The sequence below is a fragment of the Cyanistes caeruleus genome, chromosome 4, assembly GCF_971803275.1.
Source record: "Cyanistes caeruleus chromosome 4, bCyaCae1.hap1.1, whole genome shotgun sequence".
NCBI lineage: Eukaryota > Metazoa > Chordata > Aves > Passeriformes > Paridae > Cyanistes > Cyanistes caeruleus.
The window spans coordinates 31,746,938-31,767,691 of NC_141704.1; the positions used below are offsets into that span (position 1 = coordinate 31,746,938).

Below are 20,754 nucleotides of genomic sequence, written 5' to 3' on the forward strand. Positions count from 1 at the left end.
GCATAACAGGATCCAGGACCACACACCCTAAGTGAGCGCTGCTGTGGCTACCCAAAGCCTCCACCCTCCCCCTGCCAGAGTCTGAACCCACTCTTGGCCCTGTGTGAGGGTGAGAACCCCACCTTGCAGGGGCACTGTCCCCCTTTCTCCTATCAGCATGGCTGGGCTCAGTCTCCTTGCTGTCCCCCAGGAGGGTGAAGTAGCTGGCTTGTCACTTCACACTAACCAGGGCACGGAGGGATGCAAAGCTCTAGGGACCCAGCCAGACACAATTCAAAACTCAAGTGAGTTTTGCCCTTACTTTCCTAAAGCGCCCTGACCAACATCAGTGGTGGGGAGAGGCAAGGGGCTGAAATCCAGAGGCCAGGTAGAAAAGGGAGGGGACAGAGTCTGTGGCACACTTAGCCTGTCCCCTCCCCACACTTCTTGCTGCCCTACAACAGCAACGGCAGTGCTCCCTCCTTCCCCTGGAGGGCTGGGCGGTTGGGTGTCACCTCAAGGAGGAGCAAAAGATCCCACTGTGCATCACCCATGCCTTCCCAGTAACACACAAGCCCACAGCCTGCCACCTATTCCCATTATGAATGGTATTTAATTCTCCTTTACGGGCAGTTTGCCAGTGAAAGGCTCCATTAATAATTTACAAGCAATAAAGAGTACAGCTCCTATGAAACGAGGGTTTGTTGCAACCTTAGTGTCACTCCAGCCGCAGTGGGTCACAGGAGGATGAGCCATGTGCCCTGTGCCTTGGGGCCAGAGGTGAGGTAGATGGGAAGAGAGGAGCCGGAGCACACAGTGCCACCGGGCAGGGGAGATGGTGGTGACGGGAGAAGAGCCTCCAATGTGTGTGAGAAATGCTCCTAGGCAGCCTGACCCCACACAGTTCCCTCCCTACGTTCCCTGTCTGTCAATCTGACCGTACAAGGGCAGCCCACGGTGCCAGGGAACAGCCCACAGGGGTGGTTTCCACCACGATGGTGCAAGACGTCTTTCCAATGGAATACAGAAAGCTCAGACAGGGGAGGCACTCTCTGTTACTTCCTGGCTCTTGCTGGCCATCAAGGGGACAAGAAAGGCTACCCTGGGGGGCCTTAGCTACCAGCCTCTCCTCAGAGAGGAAGAACACTCTACCTGGAGGGGCTTGGGAAGGCAGGGACCTGTGAGAGCAGCTCTTGGGGACAGTAGGTGGCTACCCCCCCACCACTCCCGCTCAGTCATCGCCCTCCTCAATCCACAGCGGGCGGGTTTGCTCCTGGAAGATGCATCCACGAACCACCTTGGGCAGCTCCTCGGCGTGGCTCCAGGCGTGGGGCTCCACTCGGGCCCAGGAGCACGGCAGGGCGTGGAGAGCCCGCTCCACACCGCGGCACACCTTCAGCACCTCCGAGTCCCGCTGGCCCGCCTTCCCCAGCAAGCTCCTACGGAAAACACAGGGACAAATGCTACCCTCGGCACAGAGAGGTGGGGTGGCAAAACCACCCAGCAATGCGCTCACACGTACAGAAAGCAAATTATTCCACTCACAGCACCAACCCCAGCACACACATCCAGTGCTCTCGCCTGATCCTTGTCTCTGAACAGAGACAAGGGCTTCCCTCTCCTCCTGTGACACCCTCCATCCATGCCACACCGTCTTTCCTCACCTGAGCCCTCTGACGTTCTTCTCAGTGACCTCGACATGGATAACAATGGGGTATATTTCACTTTTAATTAGATCCCTCACACCCTCAACTCCCAGCTCTAGCAGGCAGTGTTTATTCTGGAAAGGAAATTGAATAGATTTACTGATTTAAATGGAGAAAAAATAACCCCAGCCCCTGACAGTTACATTAAATCAAACCCCATACTGTGCAATATCATTGCTTTTCCAATACTAATTCCATTAAAAGTGAGATTTATGGACAGTGCCAATAGAAAAGGGGAGAATTAAAGAGCAGGGTCACCCACTCCATCACTGCCAGTCCAACCCAAGGGCTCACTGGACCCCTCTCTCAGCCACAGCTCATCTTCACATCCCCTTTGTCATCGCTGTCACCCACAGCCTCACCTTTCTGCTCTGAGCAGAGCTGTTGCCACCTTGAACATGAGAAATGTGAGAGCAGGGAGGTCACTTCTGAGTATGGCATGTCCCACTGCCTCCCCCACAAATCCCTGTTTGCCATTTATTTTATCTGAGCTCGTCAGAGACTCAGGGAAATGTCCATATCTGCTGGTCCACAACTCCACAGCAGCTCGACCCACAACATTCTCCAAATTACACAGCCCCCAAGCAAGCATCTCCTTCTCTGTCACCACACCACTCTCCCTCTTCCCCCATTCAGCTGCCTCCTCCCCTCCTCCAGTCTGAATGAGGTGCCCCATCCTGGCCCTTTCTCCCCACACCAAAAGGCTCAGCACCTTCTCCATTGCCTCCCGGATCATGTGGATTCGTCCACTCTCCCTCTGGTCCTGGGGGGCAGTTCTAGACACAGGGTGCTCCTGAGCATGGATTGCACTGGGATCCCCTCCTGCCAGCTTGTCTGCAAGCCAAGAGGAAATAGGAAGAGAGAGATGTCAGCCCCTTCTCCCTCTTGCACAGACTTTCTACCTCAGATCCCACACGTTTGCTGCTGTGCTGGTGCTTGTCAAGTTCAGTGTTTATGGATTCTGGAGAGCAAGGCTAATTATACAGCATCACACTTTGGCATGGATCTCCTGCAGCTTTCTGGTAGGGAACAAGCGAGATATCACAGCTGAAGACACCTTGCATGGCAAGAGCAGCACCTTGTGTTGTACCACAGCAGCCTTAGCTGGCTCACAGACATTACCCACCCACTTCCCCACTGCCACACTGTCCCAACCCCTCCCTAACAGAGTATGGCAGAAAAATAACCAGTTTATCTTGCCAGATAGGTTTTTCTGCAGGGTTTGAGTGCTACACAGGCTTATATTCGGCTCCTGTAAGTGAGCACCACGGCTGGGGAAGCAAGAGGAGTGGGTGTATGCTGGCAGAGTGGGAGGAAAATGGGCTGAACCTCCTTTTGCTGGTGGCAGCCTGCTCAGAGGCAGGACAGCACAAAGCAGCCAGTGCCAGGAAAGCAGCAGAGAGGTGATGCTGGGACAGAGCACTGGGGGCAGAGCCGGCTGTGCAGAGCTGCAGCATGGCCAAAGCAAGGACAGCCAGGTGAACTCCCAGCAGAGGCTGACCCAACACACACACCCAGACCTGGCTTGGCAGCCACAGGCCCTGCATGCCAGTGTGGCTGAGGCGGGTGCCAAGCTTTACCTGCCCACCATGCTGCTCTAGGCAGATGCCCACACTGCCATGGAAACATGAGGAGGCATCATTAAAAGGCTTTTAGGAGCTGCTTGTCCCTACGATAGAAATAAAGTAATATTTTTAGCAGAAGGCATGTTTGGAACTGCATCCAGAGCATGTTCCAGTTATCCCAGGGCCCAGGCTGGCTGGGCATACTCTGCCTGGTGGCACAGTAATTCCCAGGCAGACCTGGATCCTGCAAAGCCGTGTTTCCTTTGCAGGCAGCATACTCTCCTGGAGGATCGGAAGAAAATACAGGCAGCAAACAAAAGAGAAATGGCTTGGGGTTCGTGGATTATTTTCTTTCCCTCACAGCAGGCAAAACTATCGGGGAAAATGGAGTTTTTGCCCCCAGTGAAAACTCCCAGTTGCAGTAAAAGCTTGGAAGCAGGTCCCCCGTGCAGTGTGAGGGGGACCCTGCAGAGGGCTCAGCAGGACAGGATATATGGCCAAGTCACTCAGCTGAGAAGCCCAGCAGCCAAAATTTCCAGAGCCATCCTTCAGCAAACCAGAGATTTTTCACTACCTCCATCATTACCCTGCAAACAAGTAAACCAACTAATTTTTCAGTCCTGCAGTTGGCAAAAGGAGAACTCTAAACACTGGGAAAAGGGAGCACTGGAGGAGTGAGGAGGAAGGAGGGAGTTGTCCTCTCTGAACATTCCCTATGGGAGAAATGCCCTTTCCCCAGCAGCCTCTTCAGCTGTGTGTCAGCCTCACATCTGCTGGCAGAAGGAAGAGGATAACAGCCCTAAGTTTGGATCCTCCCATTCCTTGGGCAGGAAGAGCTGGCAAGAAGTCAACCTGCAGGTCCCACATCAGCCAGGGTCTCCACCTGTGGGAAGAGCCACCCAGAGCAGCAAGGCAATGCTACACCACCACCCACCCAAGGGAAGAGAGATCTCCATGCCTCAGGCTACCAGAAGGGAGGGCTGGCTTCCCTGTGGGCCAAAGGGATAGGAAACAGTTAAAAACAGCAGGGAATATCTTGCAGACACTCAGCCCAAAAAAGTGACCTGTCAACAGGTATTACATGGGAAGACTGAGGGATTCCCACACTTAACCTCTGAAGAGAGATCTCATGGGTTTTCCAAGACTCCCATGAGACCATAACTCAACCTTCCAAGAAAAGAGCAGCTCCTCACTGAAATGGCCTGAGCAGCCACGTATTGCTGCCTACCTGCTGGGCACACATGGAAGTCCAGGCGAGAGGTGGGCAGGTCCAGCAGGTTCCTGATGAGCCGTGGTGCAATGCAGCTTGGGGACAGCACCACAGGACGGGGCGTCTTGACCACCACAGGGCGCACCAGGCTGTAAGGCTTCAGCTTTGTGTCAGGGTCTGGAAGACAGCATTGAGGAAGGGAAAGGCAAAGGTGAGAACGCAGGAGACCAGACCATCCCATTGTCCTGTACCACCTCCTCATCCTGAATCATGGAGGCACCTACCAAACCATCTTATGTCCCAGGAGAGACCCTACCCTGGTTACAACACTCACTCACTCATGGACAGATATGCTGGATGTAGACCCCTTGCCTGTTTTCTGGGACTCCCTTGACTTACACAGCAGTTTATTTTTCACAAAAAGTTGGATGATCGGGGGACAAGTGAGTCTCCAAGGGTGACAGGGCAGGCACAGGGCTAACAGCTCACCTGAGCAGGGGTCCAGCCACAGCTGCTGTGGGGGCTGTTCTGGGCTCCTCTGTGGTTTGGATTTCACCAAGCGCAGCTGGCCCAAGGCCCGTTTCTTTAGCTGAGGAGAGAGTGAGGGCAATTAGACTGGGAGCACTGCCCTTTTCACACACATGCAGAACCAGCTGCAGAACACCCTCTGGCAAAAAGGATGGAGCACCCTTACAAAAAGCAAGGGATTAGGTCTGCCACCTGTTAGGTTCAGTCTGGGAAGTGGGGAAGTGGTAGAAAAGCAGCCAGAGAGGAGTAACACTGCCTGGCCTAAAAGCTTTGCTTGCTAACCCATCTGCCACCTCTACACAAGTTGGTTTACCAACAGAGTGGGGCAGATTGTCTCTGTGGTGGTGAGACGGCCATGGGCACGCATACACACAGCTCTCATCACCCATTTCTTTGGCTTACAGTATTTCTGGGGCCTCTCTGCTGCCCGGGCATCTGGCGCTTCTCCTGGATCTTCAAAAGCTGATGAGCCCTGAAAAGACAGAGAGCTCGCACTCAAACAACTCCAGAAGCCCCAGGGACCACAGCCTGCTGGGATCCTCTTCACCAGTCCCACAGACCTGCTGAAGCACAGGCATATCAATGTCCTCACTCAACCTCCCAGTCCCTCAAGGGCTCCCAAACACCACCACACTGGTCCCCGTCCCAGACTTACTCATCCCACACCATTGAGAGGCCAGTCCCCATCCCCAGGACCGCTAGGACATGGCCAGCACAGCCATACGGGGCAGGTACCCCCTGCCTGCCTCCCTCCTGGTTACCTGCTGTAGTTGGGCACCGTGCCCTTGTCCAGGTCCCGCACGGTCAGGGGATCGACGCGGGAGCAGTACCACTCCAGCCGCCCTTTGTGCATGGTGTCGGTGACGTGCAGGATCTCCCGGCACTTCACGCACAGCGCGTAAGGGTCCGACGGCTCCAGCAGGGACACGTTGGAGCGGACGTAGAACGAGTCTCCAGAAAACTTCTTGCCTTCTTCCAGGGCTGCCCGCAGAGGCCGGTATCCTGGAGCACAAAGCACAGGTCAGCACAGGTGGGGACGCAGTAGACAACAGTCACCAATAAGAAAGCCAAGTCCCCAGCACAGCTGTGATGCTCTGGATTGGGCTGAGTTATGGTACAGAAGGTCTGCACCTCTGTCCCATAACTCAGAGGATGCACAAGTCACACCAGAGAGGGAAAGCTACTGGAGCTACAGCCAACCCCTGTGTCTGACATGGTGGCCTAAGACCAAACAGGAGAGGAGAGAGAATAACTGAGATTAATCTCCGGGTTTGAGTGGAGGTTCTAGAAAGGGAGGCAGAGAGCTCAAGTTCAAAGGTGACCCAGCTGCCAGCACCTTACCTTCTAGGTCAAGCTGAAAGATGAGACTGGACGGCTCATCCCAGTGCAGCAGGCTCAGGTAGGCAACCTCCCGTGTGCAGTTCTCCAGGGAAAGCACCTCTTCCTTCAGCAATGGCACCCTCAACTAGCAAGGACTCGATGCCGTTAGATCTAATGGCTGGGAGAGCACGCACCCCCCAGGCTCCCTCACCCATCAGGGTTACACAAAAGGTGTTACAGAGAGAAGCAGGTCTGGGAAGAGCTATATCTGAGGACAAGGCATCCTCAGTCTGACTCTGGCGCCCTCCTCTGCCTCTGAAATACCTGCTACCAGCCATCACCCACCGTCTGGATGGTGGGCTGCTGTGAAAGGAAATGGGTGTGTGCGTGAACGTGTGTGGGAGCAGGAGCACTGGTTTGTTTTCAGCTACAGGTGCCATATTAATTCAAGTAGTGCAGCTGCATTTCAAGTGATGTCATTCTTGGCAAAACAAATGCCCTTCTCTCCTTCCAGGAGCTTTCTTCAGAGCAATTATTTCTATAGCTCAGGAGGGTCACAGAGGCCTAAGAAAACTTCTCCAGAATTGATTGGTGTGCAATGGGCATGTGCAGGATGCAGGATGCAAACTGCTCTGAAAAACTACAAGGTGACAGACAGCTTGAGGGACACAAAGCCGTACTAGCATCTTAATTGTGTGGCTCCTTTTTGTTTCTCCCTTCCCACAGCTGAAGGAAGGCTTTCAGAAGGTCTTGGCATTTTTACACGCACAGGTACACTCAAGTGCAACGAGACCTGGCTGGGTGTTTGTGCTGTGTAAAGCTCTAGACAGGGAGCAGTCCTGGAAAATAAGAGAAATGGAGGTGGACTTCAAGCTGAGTAGAGGTCGCCTTGGACTGGGGATCACTCCACACTCCTTGCATCATCTCAGGTGCTTTGCAAACCCACAAAAGGAGCCCATTCCCAGACTCACCTCAATGAGCCGGCACCCTTCCCTGAGTCCTGCTTTTTCAACCCGTGAGCCTGGCCTGACCCACTGGACATAAATTCCTGTCCTGTTCCCCCCAAGGATGGAGATGTCTGCTCCAAGCCTCTTCTCCTGTGGTGAGGGCTTGCTAGGATGACCCACACTAGTGAGCTGTACCACCAGTGACCTGGAAAGGACAAATGCCAAGTCTGGAAACTGAGGTTTATTGCCTTTTCTAAGGGAAAACCTTAGTCCCCCATGCCTTGCGTACAGCTACAGGGTGTTTACTGCAGCACAGAGCTCATGACTCACAGCGTGCCCATCACCAGGGCACACAGAACTTAAAAAGCCCCCAGAACCCCTTCTATCCCACCAGCCCCGTCACCAAAGTCAAGCTGGGCTCCCACAGGTGCATGCCCAGCCCAGAGCAACATCTCCACCCCTGCCATAAACAATAGGACAGCACAAAAAATTGAAGTCCTGCTAGGAAGCAAGGACTATAGGATCTTCCTCCCAATAGCAAGAAAGGGCCTGTAATGGGAGGGGCAGAAAGGCAGGGTCTCCCAAGTGTGGTCCCTGGCACCACAAAATTCCCCCTCAAGCACCACCACAGAGTGCCCAGCTCAGAGAGCAGCAGTCACCTCCTGGTCACCTCCTTGCGGCTGGAAAGCGTGGACAAGCAGATCTCCGACTTCACCCTGGTGTAGGTGCTGCTGGAAGAAGAGGAGAAGGCCCCCAGCAAGGTGCCAGGAAAACTGCTGCCTAGAAAAGAGCAAAAGGGAGAGGGAGCACTTTACCTGTACTATAATGCTGCAGGGAGTTCATGTTCTGGGGGTGGCAAGGGTCTGCCATCCTCTCCTGACCATTTTCTAGCATCTGACTGGGAAACTGAGGCTGCTGGGAGGCTTTGAATGGTCACCCTCAAGAAAAGGGTTTCCTGTGTTTCCTGAGAACAAGCAAATCTTCATTCCCTTCATCAGCGTTTCGGTCAGAAGGCAGCAGCAGCCAGGGCCACCTGGATGTGCCCAGAGATCAGCCACCAGCACCCACCACAGGACCTGCCAGCACCAGGAGCTTCACCCCAGGAGACTTACAACCCATCACACAGGTAGTAGCAGATGAAGAGAGTATCCAATAACACCCCAGAGCAAAGGTATTCCCTCTTCTATTACCTACTCCCCCCAACAGCTCTCCATGAGTCAAACAGAGCTGATGCAAATAGCTACCTGCTCTGCAGAGGAAAAGCCAGCTTTTCCAGCTGCTGTGCCTGACAAGGCACAGGGGCACATGAGGGCCCACAGTACCACGCTGCAGGTTCAGAGCCCTCACAATGAGCTGCACAAACCAGAGGTGTGAGGGAGGGTCCACTGTCCAACCCCTCTCCCCACAGCCCCCGCTTCTTTTTAGCTAAGCCCGCTGAGGAAAGCCTTGTACCTGTTGCATCTTCAATGCTGCTAAAGGAGCCACAGGACAAGCTACAAAGGAGACACAAAATGGATCTGTAAGGCAGCAGCTTTTCCAAAGCCTGTTTGCATCCCATTCTCAATCTCAGCTCTGCAGACTTCCCCACCACCACCAAGCACCCCTGGAGCCAGCACACAGCTTACAGCCAGCCTTTCCACCCTGTTCCCACTCCAGGTTCTCTCCTAACCCTGCCAGGCAGCTCTCCCTGGATCCCACAGACCCCAGAGAGGAGACAAGCAGGCCTCAGCAATCACCTTTTGTAGGGCATGCACCTCTCTTCCCGCTGCCGACGGAGGATGGAGCCGATGCAGGGAGGGAAGGGGAAGGTGGAAAGGCGGTTGATATCCTTCTCACTGTCGGGAGTCCCATCCTTGGGCAGAGTGAGAGACATGACTGCTAACATCAACACCCAGCACCACTCCTCCCTTCCCTTCAGGCCAGGGGAGCAAACAGCTCCTTGGCTACCACAACCCTCTTTAGGATAATCCACATCCCTCCAAACTCCCAGGGGCACCTCGTTTTCCCGAGCAGATAGCTCAGACAGAGATCCATGACACTGCATCACCATCATTTTGCAAAATACAAGCTGTGGGAGCAGTGGCAGATGAAGAGACTATCCAATCCTTGTCTTTATATTTCTGTTTCAGCCACTACACACCCAGAGGTGTGAGTAACCTGTGGGACTGCACTTTTCAGGGTGCTCTGGGATGACAATTCAAGGAGTCAAAGGAAAGAACCTGACTCCCTTAAAAATAATATCATGCTGCTACAGGGTTTAAAAGAGTCTGGATTTCTCCTCCAGCATGCGTAGATTAAACAGTGTTTTAGGAAGGATAGCATCTTACACAAGGCTGTTGGTTTCTAGGGTGTCATATGGGATGAAGGATTCTCACACACTTTGTGTGAAACTGGCAGCACTGGCTAGTTTGCTAGAGACTGAGAGCTTTACATCTGAGATCTGCTCATGCCTTAGCTCATGCCTTACACACCACCCCACGACCAGTCATCCACCAAGTCACAGCCCCACGATGAAGCCACTCCAATGCCTGCATGCCCTTCCTGAGCAGTGTCCTCCACTGGCCTCAGCTGAGGGCCAGCCTCACATGGTCAAGCACTCACCATGCTCTGGATGGCTGAATCCCCTGGGAATGGGGTAACAGAAGTCCCCAGAGTATCCATGAGTCCATTCGTAGGGTTGTCTATGAGGCTCCAGGTGCTGCTGAGGTTGGAGCAGAGGGAGTAGGAAGAGCTGCACATCTGGGAGAGAAGGGACTCCATCATCCCATTTGCATCCCCCAGAAATCAGTCCTGACCCCTTTGTCTTCCCTCTTTCCCCTTCCTTCTAGGCACCCTCACCTTGCTGAGGCTGCGGCCGCCTTGGCACCGCTGCAGCTGTGCCTGCAGCGTGCTGTTCAGCCCTTCTGCCTGGCTCAGCTTGCTTAGGAGCTCATCCCTCTCCTCCTCCAGAGCCCGCACGCGTTTGCGGTAGTGGTCCTTCTCAATCAGGCTCTGGGAGTACTGCAGCTGCACCCCATCACGGCTCTGGATGGCCTGCAAGGAGCCAGACTGAGAGCGAGCAAAGACACAGAACTGCACTGCTGATCCACACCTCCCACCCTGGCATGGCTGGACAAGATCCACTGGGGAAGGAGAGGGTATCCAGAGCCCTGTGAAAAGCAATTTACCTGGTCCCTCTCTTTTTCGATCTCCTCCAGCTGCAGCAGCACTGTGTTCATACGATGCTTGTAGAGATCACAGTCCTTCTGCAGCGTCCGGTACTTCAGCTGCAGATCTTCCACCTCCTGGAGGTACTGGTAACAGCAAGCCACGAGCATTAGCTCTCCTGAAAGCGACTGCTTTACAGCCCCCTCCCTCCCCTCTCTTCCAGGCCCTGCTTGGTGTGCAGGGACAGAGGCAGTGATGAGTGCTCTACCTTATCCCTCAGCTCTTCAGCCCACTGCAGCTCATTCTGCAGGGAGTTGAGTTTCTGACAGAGATCCTGCCGGTCGTCTTGGGCTTCCTTCCAGTCATGCTCCAGGATGTCCAGGAGGATCTGCTCAGAGCCTGGAACTGTGGTCTCGCCGGGTTTCTAAGAGGCAAGAGGGTTCTGTCATTGCACCACAAGCACCAAGGGAGCAACAGACCAGGGCAGTGACTGGCAGATTGGCACAAATGCCATCATCACCCTGCATCAATCTGCTGTGCACTCCACGGCACAAAGTCACACTTGTGAGCACAACCAAGAATTACAGAGCTGTAACAAAGCACCCATCACTACCCAGACGCACTGGCAGCCACCACAGCCAAGCAATATGCTCAGAGGATGGGACAGGCCAGCCCAAACCAATGATTTCCCCATCTTTCCAGTGGCGACGTAAACAGCACTGGAAAGGTGGCCCAGGAAAGGGGGTGACCTGGAGCCTGCCCTGCCCTGGCAGGTACCTGCAACATGCCCTGCAGCTCCTGCAGCGATGCTGTGAGCCGCTGGTTCTCAGCCCACAGCTCAGACACGGTGTCAGGGTGGCCCCGCTCCTCCGCCTCTCGCTGGGGCGGCGCTGACGCCTGTTTCCGCAGCAGGCTGCACTCCTCCTCCAGGCTGGAGACTTTGCATTTCAGCTGGTCCACCTGCAACCCAGGGAAGAAACAGTCTGACACACATGGCCCTGCACCTCTGCCTTGTTAGGAGAGCAAAGCAGAGAAGGTGCTGAGAAGAAAACAGGTCTGGAGGCAAGTAAGTCACAGGAGGCAACCACAGGGAACCATGTGAAGGAGTATCCTACTGCTGGGACAAGGTTAGCAGCACAGCTGCACACAAAAGCTTCTCCCTCAGGGAAAGGAGGAAGACGCACTTGCATAAGCAAATTCAGGATCATCTTTTGGTGCAACAACTTTCTTGCCACCTTGGGGCATCCACAATGCAGCCGGCCTTGACCGTGGGTGGACCTGGGACCTCTGGTGCACTGCCAGGACCAGCAGCTGTGAGTATCTTCTAGACAAACTCCTAGACAGCTGAGAAACAAATTCACAGCAGAAAAATCCACTGGAGGCTACTCAGTGTGGGAGGCCACCTCTGGCCTGGGAGGTGTTTGAGGTCCAAGCTGCTGGAGGCTGATGCATTCTACAGGGGCATCATCATTCCCTGGCCTGGTCTCACACTCCTCCACCAACATGTCACAGGAGACAGGAAAGGTCAGAGACTTAGGAATAAGAAAGGTCCTGCTAGAACTGTAATAAGTGATCAGACTGATCGGAGAACTAGTTTCACAGGAAAGTAAGGCTTTGAGAGGAAATGGAACAGGAGAAAGGAGAAAGGTATCAAAGGTATCAAAGCCACCAAGAAGCACTGCCAAAATTGCCAAGGAGGGATTCAGGAACTGAATTACTTCTGTGAATCTACCCAAAAGACCTACAATGAGTTTTGGGAACCAGATACTTCTGGACCCAGGAGTCAGGAGGGGAAGACAAGCTGAGACGCTGCTTCCAGGGGGATTTCTTCACCCCACAGTTACCTACAAGTGATTCACCTCCCTGCTCCAAAGAGGCCCAGAGGAGCTAGCATTGGCAGGAATACCAGAAAAAAACTAGGGGAAGATCCTACCACTGGCAGAACAGAATGAGGTATGAAAGGTAATTGCAAGGCTGTGTGAGAGAGCCAGGCCCAGACTGGTAGGGGGAATGTCAGAAGGCAGAGAACTTAAAAATATGGGTTATTAATAGGTTCAAGGTAGGGCTCTCCTTGCCCAGGCAGGAAATGGGTGCATGTTTGCAGGAGGTGAGAGCTTGGCAGCTGGAGTGCAGTGTCACAAATTCCTGCAGCTATGCAGGGCATGAGTCTTACAAACGTCATGAGAGACATGAGGAGGCGGTGGGGAGTGGCAGGGGGATTGTAGTCCGGGCCAAAAGGCTCCTAAGCTCAGCAAGGCTGGCTGGGCAGCTCCAGGCAGCACACACACACACCCAGTGTGGGTGGCTACACAGCCACTGGCCTCTCTAGGGAGAGGAAAACACAAACCCTTGAAGGGGAAAGGTAAATACAGCTTGAGAGAGTGAGCTGCCTGCTCCCTGCCTGTGCTGCCCAGAAAGCAGTGCAGGCAGCACAGGGCAGCAAGCACAGAGGACATCTCGTGGTGCCAGGCTGAGCATCAAGGGATGCCAGGGAAGGCAATCAGCCCTGCTTCTGGATCCTCTAGTGATGTACCTCCAACTAAATCAGCTGGCAGGAGCTGGTGATGTATCTCCAGCTGCCTCCTGCACTGTGCCCATGTCTCAGCCTCTCTGCAGGACATGTTTCCATCAAGAGCGGGGCAGGATCCCCAACACACATCCCGTGTGCCATCTGCTCCTCCGTGCTCACAAGCCACCACGTGCAGACATCAGTGACATCAGACATCCCTCTCGGCCATCAGACCCCCACCACATCCCGCTGCCCACCTTGTGCTCCCCAGGATCCTACCAGCAGCTGCAGGTCCCTGCTCCGCAGCACGGCCACGTTCTTCTCCTCGCAGAGCTGCGCATAGCGCATGGCCATCATGTAGTTCTCATCCTTCAGCCTCAGCAGCTCCACGCTGTTGGAGTCCCACTCCTCTCTCAGCCGCTGGCAACGTTCCTGCACCTTCAGGAGCTCCTTCAGCTGCTGCTCCAGCCTGACCTGTTCTTGCTCCAAAGCCTGGTTTTTCACCTGGAGCTGGTGTTCCTTCAGCAGGTGCTCTTTCCGTTGAGCCCTCACCTTCTTCACCTCCATCATCAGGAACTGAGTGAGCCCCTCAGGGCCTTCTTCATCTGGGGAGAGACAAAGAAGAACCTGTTCCTGGCTGCTGAAACAGGGGTAACCCCAAGAAATGGATTTTCCCAATGCTCTGTTTTCCACCAAGAGGTGCCAAGATCTCCTGAGGGTTTGCAGCCCTTGTTGTTCCAGGCTTATAGCACTACAGTAACACCTGTATACGTGTCCCCCTCCCTGCCAGTTCCAGAGTACAGAACCGTCAGGATTCCTCACACACTGCCAGCATGAACCAGGTTTTTACGCACGTGAACTCGCACAAAGTTTTCTGTCCCTTCCCATGCAAGCAGCAGCTGAAGGGAGAACAGAGCACCTGCTCCTACCCAGGATCATAGAGCAGCGCTGGGCTGGTTCCCTCCCCGTGAGCCGTGTGTAGTGCTCGGGGTAGTAAAACTCCAAGGATTCCAGGAAGGCTTCGTAGCCTCGCTTCCCACGGCGCCGAAGGATGTCCATCAGGTAACCTGGAAGAACAGAGAAAGAGCTAGGATGAACTCCCTGCAAAACAGAGAGAACGCTGCATAGCCCCACTTGGACGATATGAAAATAGCATCGCCATCAGTTCTACTTCCAGCCACAAAAATGGGAATGGCTAGAGGAGAGAGAATGGGGTGAACAACAAAGCTGAGGGAGCAGTGCAGTGTGTGTAGCATCCACTCTGTCTGGTTATCCCCCCCAAACCAGGCCCATCTGAGTGCAAGTTTGTGTCTTGTCCCACCTGTCTGGTTGCTCTTGCAAGGGAATCGGCACGAGTTGAGCACCTCCTCCTCATCCTGCTCGTCTATGACGCGGCACTGGCGCAGGTACGGGGTGAGCTTGGCGGGGTTCAGGGAGCGGGTCAGCTGGTGTCGCGCACTCTCGATCTTCTCCCACAGGGTGTCTTCTTCCTCCTCCTGCTCTGAGAGGCTGCCGGCTTGGAGAGACGCATTCTCCATGGCTAGAAGGATAAAAGGGAAGGATAAAATGATGAGGAATGATTGAGGAGCACAGGTAGGAGGCATGAGTAGGCATGGGAGAACATGAGCCGAGGTATGATCCTGCAAATGATCCGTTAGTCTTGCAAATGGGACTCAGATACATTAGAAAACATTTTACATACAAATGGGTTCAGCAGGATCTTGAGCATCCACCCAGAGCCTTAGATATGCAGAAGGCAAGTGGCACATAAGGGAGTTAGGAGTGCATACAGTAGGAAGTCTAGAGAAGACATCATCCTCATCTCTCAAACATTCTTAAATCTCCCCAGCCATCACACACCATCCCTTTTGTCCCATCCCTGAGAATAGGAAACTCTCAGGACCAAGAGTTTTCACAGCCTGGGACATGCTTTCTCATACTTGGGGCTGGAAACTATCCAGCAAATGAATCCCTGGCACTGTGCACCAAGCATTGGTGACCAAACAAGTTCTCAAGAGCACCATCCCACAGAGAAACCTGGCTACAGGTAGTGGAATCATCAGGGAATCACATGAGCATATCTTTCATATCTCTACCACACAGCTGTAAGGAGCCCTGAAAATACATAGCAACAAGGCAAGCACTCTGCCAACCAAATAGAGCAAGAGAGAACCCCTCAAGTGAATGGGCCAAAACCTCTCAGAGCCATGGTGAACCTTCTCCATTAAGTCCTACAAGCTGTGATGGATCAGGTATGCATAATGTGCTCTTTCTCCAGCTATGGATGGATCAACTCAAATAGTTATCTATTTTCACTCGAGAAATGAAGTCCGCTTCCCAGGCCAGCACAAATCCTTTTAGTTGTCAAGGCAAAGCACAGCAAAGTTCTCCTGAAACTTAGAAGCCATTTCTCTTCCAACCAGTGCCTGGTTACCTGCTGCTCTGGTGCTAGCAATAAGTCCAGCTTTGGTAGCCCAGGCACACAAACATCCCCAGGGGCAGGGCAGAAATTCACATTCCACGGGGGGAAGGAAATGTCCTAGTCTTTTTTCCTTTTCTTTGGAAATTTGGGGGTGGAGTTCTGTTGGGTTTTGTTTTTTTTCTTTCTTGTCGTGGGAATGATATCATGCTATTGCAGACTGACACCCAGCACAACAAGGAGCTGTGCAGAAGTTAATCCTCCAAATACAAACACAGGAGGCCTGGGGTCTGATGCATGAAAGACAGCAGGAACAGTGAATTGCTGACACCACGAAAGATTCCCAAGTGTCTCATTTTCTGCACCAAGGAGCTGAGGAGCCTAAATACAAATACAGATATGTATTGTTCTAAGTTGACTAAAAACAGCGTTTCTTGCAGAAACTGAACTCTCGTTTGAGACTCTTGCTACATCGACACAAGTATGCTGGAGGACGCAGCAGCAGGCCACAGAAGTTGAGCTGTTCCAAACTCCACAGCAGATTTATCCCCTTTCTCCGAGAAACTCAAGCCGGCTGCGCAAACCTCCACCAGCTTCTCGACAGGCAGGCTCGGCAGGGAGGGAAAGGGCGAGGGGAGGGAGAGAAGGAGAGGGGAGGGGTGGGCAGAAGGTTCCAGAGGCGGCAGCCCCGCTCCCGCCCGGGGTACCCCCCTCCCGCGGCGGGCGGAGGGAGCGCTTCCCTTTCGCCGCTCTGAAGGCGCTCCTCGAGAAATGCCGAGCCGGAGGCCATTCCTGAGGAGGCGGCTGGGGAAGAGGATCAGAAGCGCAGACATCCCCCCACCACCACCACCACCACCACCACCACTCCCGAGCCAGTGCGAAACTCAGGTCCCGGGGCGATGCGGACGAGCAGCCGCCGGCCCCGGGCCAGAGGGCTCGGAGCGGGGCTCCCCCGGCGGCGGGAGCCCGCTGCGGGCCGGGGCTCGCCCCTTACCTGCCATCCCCGCTCCGCTCCGCTCCGCCGCGCCGCGCCGCCCCGGCAGGTGTGTCTGAAGCGCCCTCCCCGGCCCGCCGCGCTTTCCCACCCTCTTTCCCTGCCTCCCTCCCTCCCTCCCTCAATTTCCCTCCCTCGTCCAGCCGGCTGGAAAGAAGCCGGCAACCCCTCGGGCTATGGAGAGCTTAGCTCTGCCCACCTCCGGGGGTCGCGGCGGCAGATCCCCCTCGGCCACTCCCGGTTTCTGAGAGCCTCCGGCTGCTGCCCACCTGGGCGAGCAGGGCAAGGGTTTTTTTTTTTTTCTCTGCGTGTGTCCTGTCCTTCAAACTCGCCTCGGTCCCTAGCCCCGGGATAGAGCTGCTCGCCGGAAGGATGTGGCTCGCCAGCCACTTCTCTCCCAAAACGCACCCCACAGACCGGTGGGGGAAGGAGGGTGCCCACCTTGTCCAGGACCCTGCCCGGGCAGGATGGAGGTCTCCTCCTTGCCAAGGTATAGCCCCATCCCCCCCCAACCCCCACACACACTCTGCTGCAAAGAAGAGATTGATAAGAAGAGCCTTCCTTTGGTTCCAGGGCCGCAGAAATTGTAGCCAGGCCACCCAAGTTGTAGGCCTGGTTCTGGATGGTGAGGGGATCCAAGCAAGGGGAAAAAATTGAGAGTGCTGGAAAGATGCCTGATCCAGGCCAAGAAGAGATCCCACAGGCTAGATTTTGGCCCCAGTCCTCAGCTGTGTCTGTGGGTGGAACTGGGTGTGGGAGACACCCCAGGGCAGTGTGATGGAGATGTACTCCAGGGCATGCAGGAGCTTGCAACCTGGGCCTGACCCAGCCCTGAGTTGCCCGGGCCAGGAGTGGATACTGGCAACCCCTCATCTGGTCCAAGTGGCCACAGCAATCACAGGAGTGGACCTGTGTGTCCACAAAGCATCCCAACGAGTTTGCAGAGTACCCTCCACACCTGCCATGTACTCAGTTGCCCAAATCTGTGCATACCACTGGACAAAGAGGGCTCTGGGAGAGATGGCACTGGACACCAACATCCCCCTTCAAGGCTAAGATGTTTTTCACTTTCTGTAGCAACCCCATTCCACTCTCATTCCATCACTCTCAGCTGTGTCAAACCTCAATAGCCAGGCTACGCAGCGCAGGCTCTGTACAAGAAACTCCCGATGCATTATCAAGCTCATAAGAAATGGGAGTTCCCTGATTCTCCCCAGCCTTGGAGTCAGCCCACAGGGTAGCCCAGAGCACTGCTGTGCACCTCTCCAGGGCTCTGAACTCAACATGAAGGATGCATTGCTCCTGCCCCTGCCAACTCACTCAGAAAAGGGAGGTGCCTGTAGCACCCCACCACTGCAGCTTCTAGACCCCACCTCTGCAAGGAAACCTTCCTCTCCTCATGCACATAAGTGAAGAAGCAGATGCATGAGCTGGGCCACCCTTTCCTAAAGAATTCTGCTGCACCCAAACTGAGCATCTTCATTTGTTTCTCCTCCAGGGCCAGTGGCAGGGCTCCTGCACCAGTTTCAGTAAGGTGATTTGAGGGAAGGGAGGCTTTCACGAGACCCTTTCCCCATGCTGCTGTGCTCTTTTCGAGATCAAGCACAACCACCACCTGGGAACTGAGAGTGCATCTGTGTGATGCACAGAGCACACAGCCTTTTTGTTGCAAAATACACAGAGATATCGAGCAAACGCCAGGCACGTGCATGCACGTGAGGCCTTCAACAAACTGCCCTTGGACGACATCCATCCCAACAGGCCCTGGTTGACACCCTGAGCACGTGAATTTGTTGTTGACTCACCCTCCCTGGGAGGGCTCCCAACAGCCCCCTGCCCTCCCTTGTAAGCACAGCTCCCACACAGAGGGTGCATGGTGACCCGGGAGCACCAGCAGCAGGGCACAGCTCTGTCTCCAGCCCTTACCTCCAGCCAGAGGCATCCAGCTGATGAAAAGCAAGTACAAGCAAGGCTGCCTGCTGGGTTACCAAGTCATGTTCTGACTCAGACCATGTCAATTTTTGCCTCCTAGTTATTCTCTTGAAAACAGCTCAGGTCTGTCTCTTTCCCTCTCTAGTGAAAAGATTTCCTGAGCCGGATATTATGTGGTGATAGAAGATAAGATCTTCACAATCCTGATAAAAGTCCCAAAGCAAGAGTTGGTTTCTCTCATTCACACAGAGACCAACTCAAGGCTGATGACAAAGAAATCCTCTTCCTCCACCCACCCTGACCCCACGGGCAGTGGCTGCAGTGCTTTGTGACTCAGAGCACTCAGACATCAGACAGAGCAGGTCCCACATCAAGAACAGCCAAAGAAATACCTTCACCCTAGGTTGCCCACGGAAGAGTCTCAGACACCCAAGTCCAGGGAAAAATAAATAATTCAATAATTGACAGGTACTGCAATAAGGGCAGGTCCTTGGACTGACTAAGTGACTAATTTCCTTAATTTTTTACAAGCTCCATTACCTGTTCTCCTTCATGGAGAGTCTCTGAGCTTGGCTACTCCACAAGCAAGAAGACCACCCTTAGCTCTGGGCTGGGTAACTGATCCCAGCAGCTCCTGAGAGGAGCAATACATTCCATCCTTGTTTTTTGGCCAGGGTGTGGAGGCAGAGAGATGCAAAGCTTATGCTTTGGAGGGAAGCTGCAGCTGTATAGGACAACCCCAGTTTGCTGGAGATACACAGTCCCACCAGACTGTACATGCTCACAGCCAGGTGTTAACATTTCCAAAACAGCTTTGCCAGTAGCACTTGCTGGCACACTTGAGTTCACACTAGGAATGACACCGGAGTGTTTGGGTGGGTTTTTTTTTTTTTCTGTTGTTCTTGTATTGTTGGTTTGGTTTGTTGTTTTGGGTTTGTTTTTTTTCAAATCCTAACCAAAATAGTTGCACTGGTAAAACTTTCCAAACCACACGGGCTCACACAGGAAATCAGTAACAAGCAGATGGCGAGCCACGTGTCCTTTCCACCACCAGATGAGAGGCTTAGCACACACGGCCCAGGGAGTGTGGCAGGCTGCTTGGTTTTCTGCAGGACATTGAAGTGTGGGGTGACCGATGGCACTGAGAGGTCAGAGGGATCCCTCCGAGGCAAGTGAGCCCGTGCTGTGGAGAGCTGGGCTGGATATGCCTCAGCACTGCATTGTTTGCCCCTGCCTGGAAATAGCTTTAGGAAGGTCTGAGGCGGGGCAGGAATTCAATAAATTCCTGATTATGTGGCTAAAATGCCATTGGTACAAAGCTCAAGCTGTGGTTACAGATGGTGAGCTGGGTGCTCTGTAAAGCCTTGCCCTGTGTTTTGGGAAGAACAGTAAATTTACAAAGCTGAAACTGCCTACCCGCATAGTGTCCAGTATGTGAGCCAGTCAGAACATCTTCAGCAATTTCTTGCTTCATCCTTCTTTTTTTGTTTCTTCTTCCCCAATGAAAATAAGCTATTCTTCTTGCAGCCTGCTGATTTGCAGAGATTTACAGCGTCCACTGAAGTTTTAGGGGGGAGGTTTGCTAAGGTCTCCAGGGTGATCGCCCAAGTTGGGTTGAGGAAGCGAGTTTGAAATAATTCCCCTAATAATAAAAACTTCCACCCTGCAGTAGCTGTCCCAACACGATTTGGTGTCATGAAAAAACTCTCAGCAGTTTCTGTTCCTGTGTGGAACAAGACAAATGGCAAAAACACAAAAGAGCTTGTGACACAGAATTACCAACTCCAGCCTGATCTAATTGGCTCATACGCTGCTTCACGCTGGATTAGTTAACACACACAGAAAAAAAAAACAAACCTTTTCTTAATGACACTCATCAAACTCGGTGTTTATATTAACAGCCTTCACAAGGACTTTGCCTGCTTTTTTGCCTGACACATTTAACAGCAGATGTAAGACCGCTGCAGCACACGGACAGTGGTTTATTCCCTTCACAGGCTGCAGAGCGGAGGAGGAATGAGGTCCCCCCTCAAAAACCGAGCGGCCTTTTATAGCAGGAAGGAAATGCGTGTATCTATGCGGAGATAGCAAAACAAGCAAATATTTCCTTCAGCATTCCTCCCCCTCACCACACGAACACACCCATTGCCTGGAGCTACAGGAGGCAAAAGCATGTGGGAGCCTTTTGGTAAGGCATTGGCAAGAAATCTGTGTCCTCATTAGGGCACTAGAGGTGTGCAGGGTCACAAGGAAGACCTGAACTAGAGCAGAATGACAGGATTAGAGCCACTGGGATGAGCTTTCTCGCTCCAGCTGCCTCTCCACCTCAGCAGTTGCTTTATTCTTAAACCGTCATCCCAGTGGGATTAGTCCCAGCTCTTTGCCCTCTCTCTCCAGGATATAAACCAATCAAGGGTCCATCTCGCTGGTCATTGTGAATCCAGTCTGGCTGGTCACCCTTTGCGAGAGGACCATTAAAGTCTGCCCTCGGCTGCACA

At 53.6% G+C, this 20,754-nt stretch overlaps 1 protein-coding gene across 2 annotated transcripts; it reads right to left on the reverse strand.

The window, feature by feature from the left end:
- Positions 1 to 572: 572 nt before the first annotated feature.
- CARD10 (caspase recruitment domain family member 10) lies at positions 573 to 16,431 on the reverse strand. Of its 2 annotated transcripts, XM_086887408.1 has the most exons (21): positions 16,325 to 16,431; positions 14,233 to 14,451; positions 13,841 to 13,978; positions 13,191 to 13,516; positions 11,180 to 11,362; positions 10,671 to 10,826; positions 10,423 to 10,548; positions 10,094 to 10,288; positions 9,857 to 9,994; positions 8,992 to 9,107; positions 8,708 to 8,748; positions 7,915 to 8,035; positions 7,280 to 7,460; positions 6,330 to 6,453; positions 5,750 to 5,990; positions 5,391 to 5,460; positions 4,950 to 5,049; positions 4,479 to 4,637; positions 2,398 to 2,519; positions 1,644 to 1,759; positions 573 to 1,418 (listed from the first exon to the last, which is right to left on the reverse strand). In XM_086887408.1, the coding sequence occupies exons 1-21, from the start codon at positions 16,329 to 16,331 to the stop codon at positions 1,211 to 1,213; spliced, it is 3,087 nt and encodes a 1,028-aa protein (XP_086743534.1). In that variant the 5' UTR covers positions 16,332 to 16,431; the 3' UTR covers positions 573 to 1,210. The 2 variants fall into 2 exon arrangements, with proteins under 2 accessions (XP_086743534.1, XP_086743533.1); XM_086887407.1 differs by lacking the exon at positions 16,325 to 16,431 and having other exon boundaries at positions 14,233 to 14,515.
- Positions 16,432 to 20,754: the final 4,323 nt, after the last annotated feature.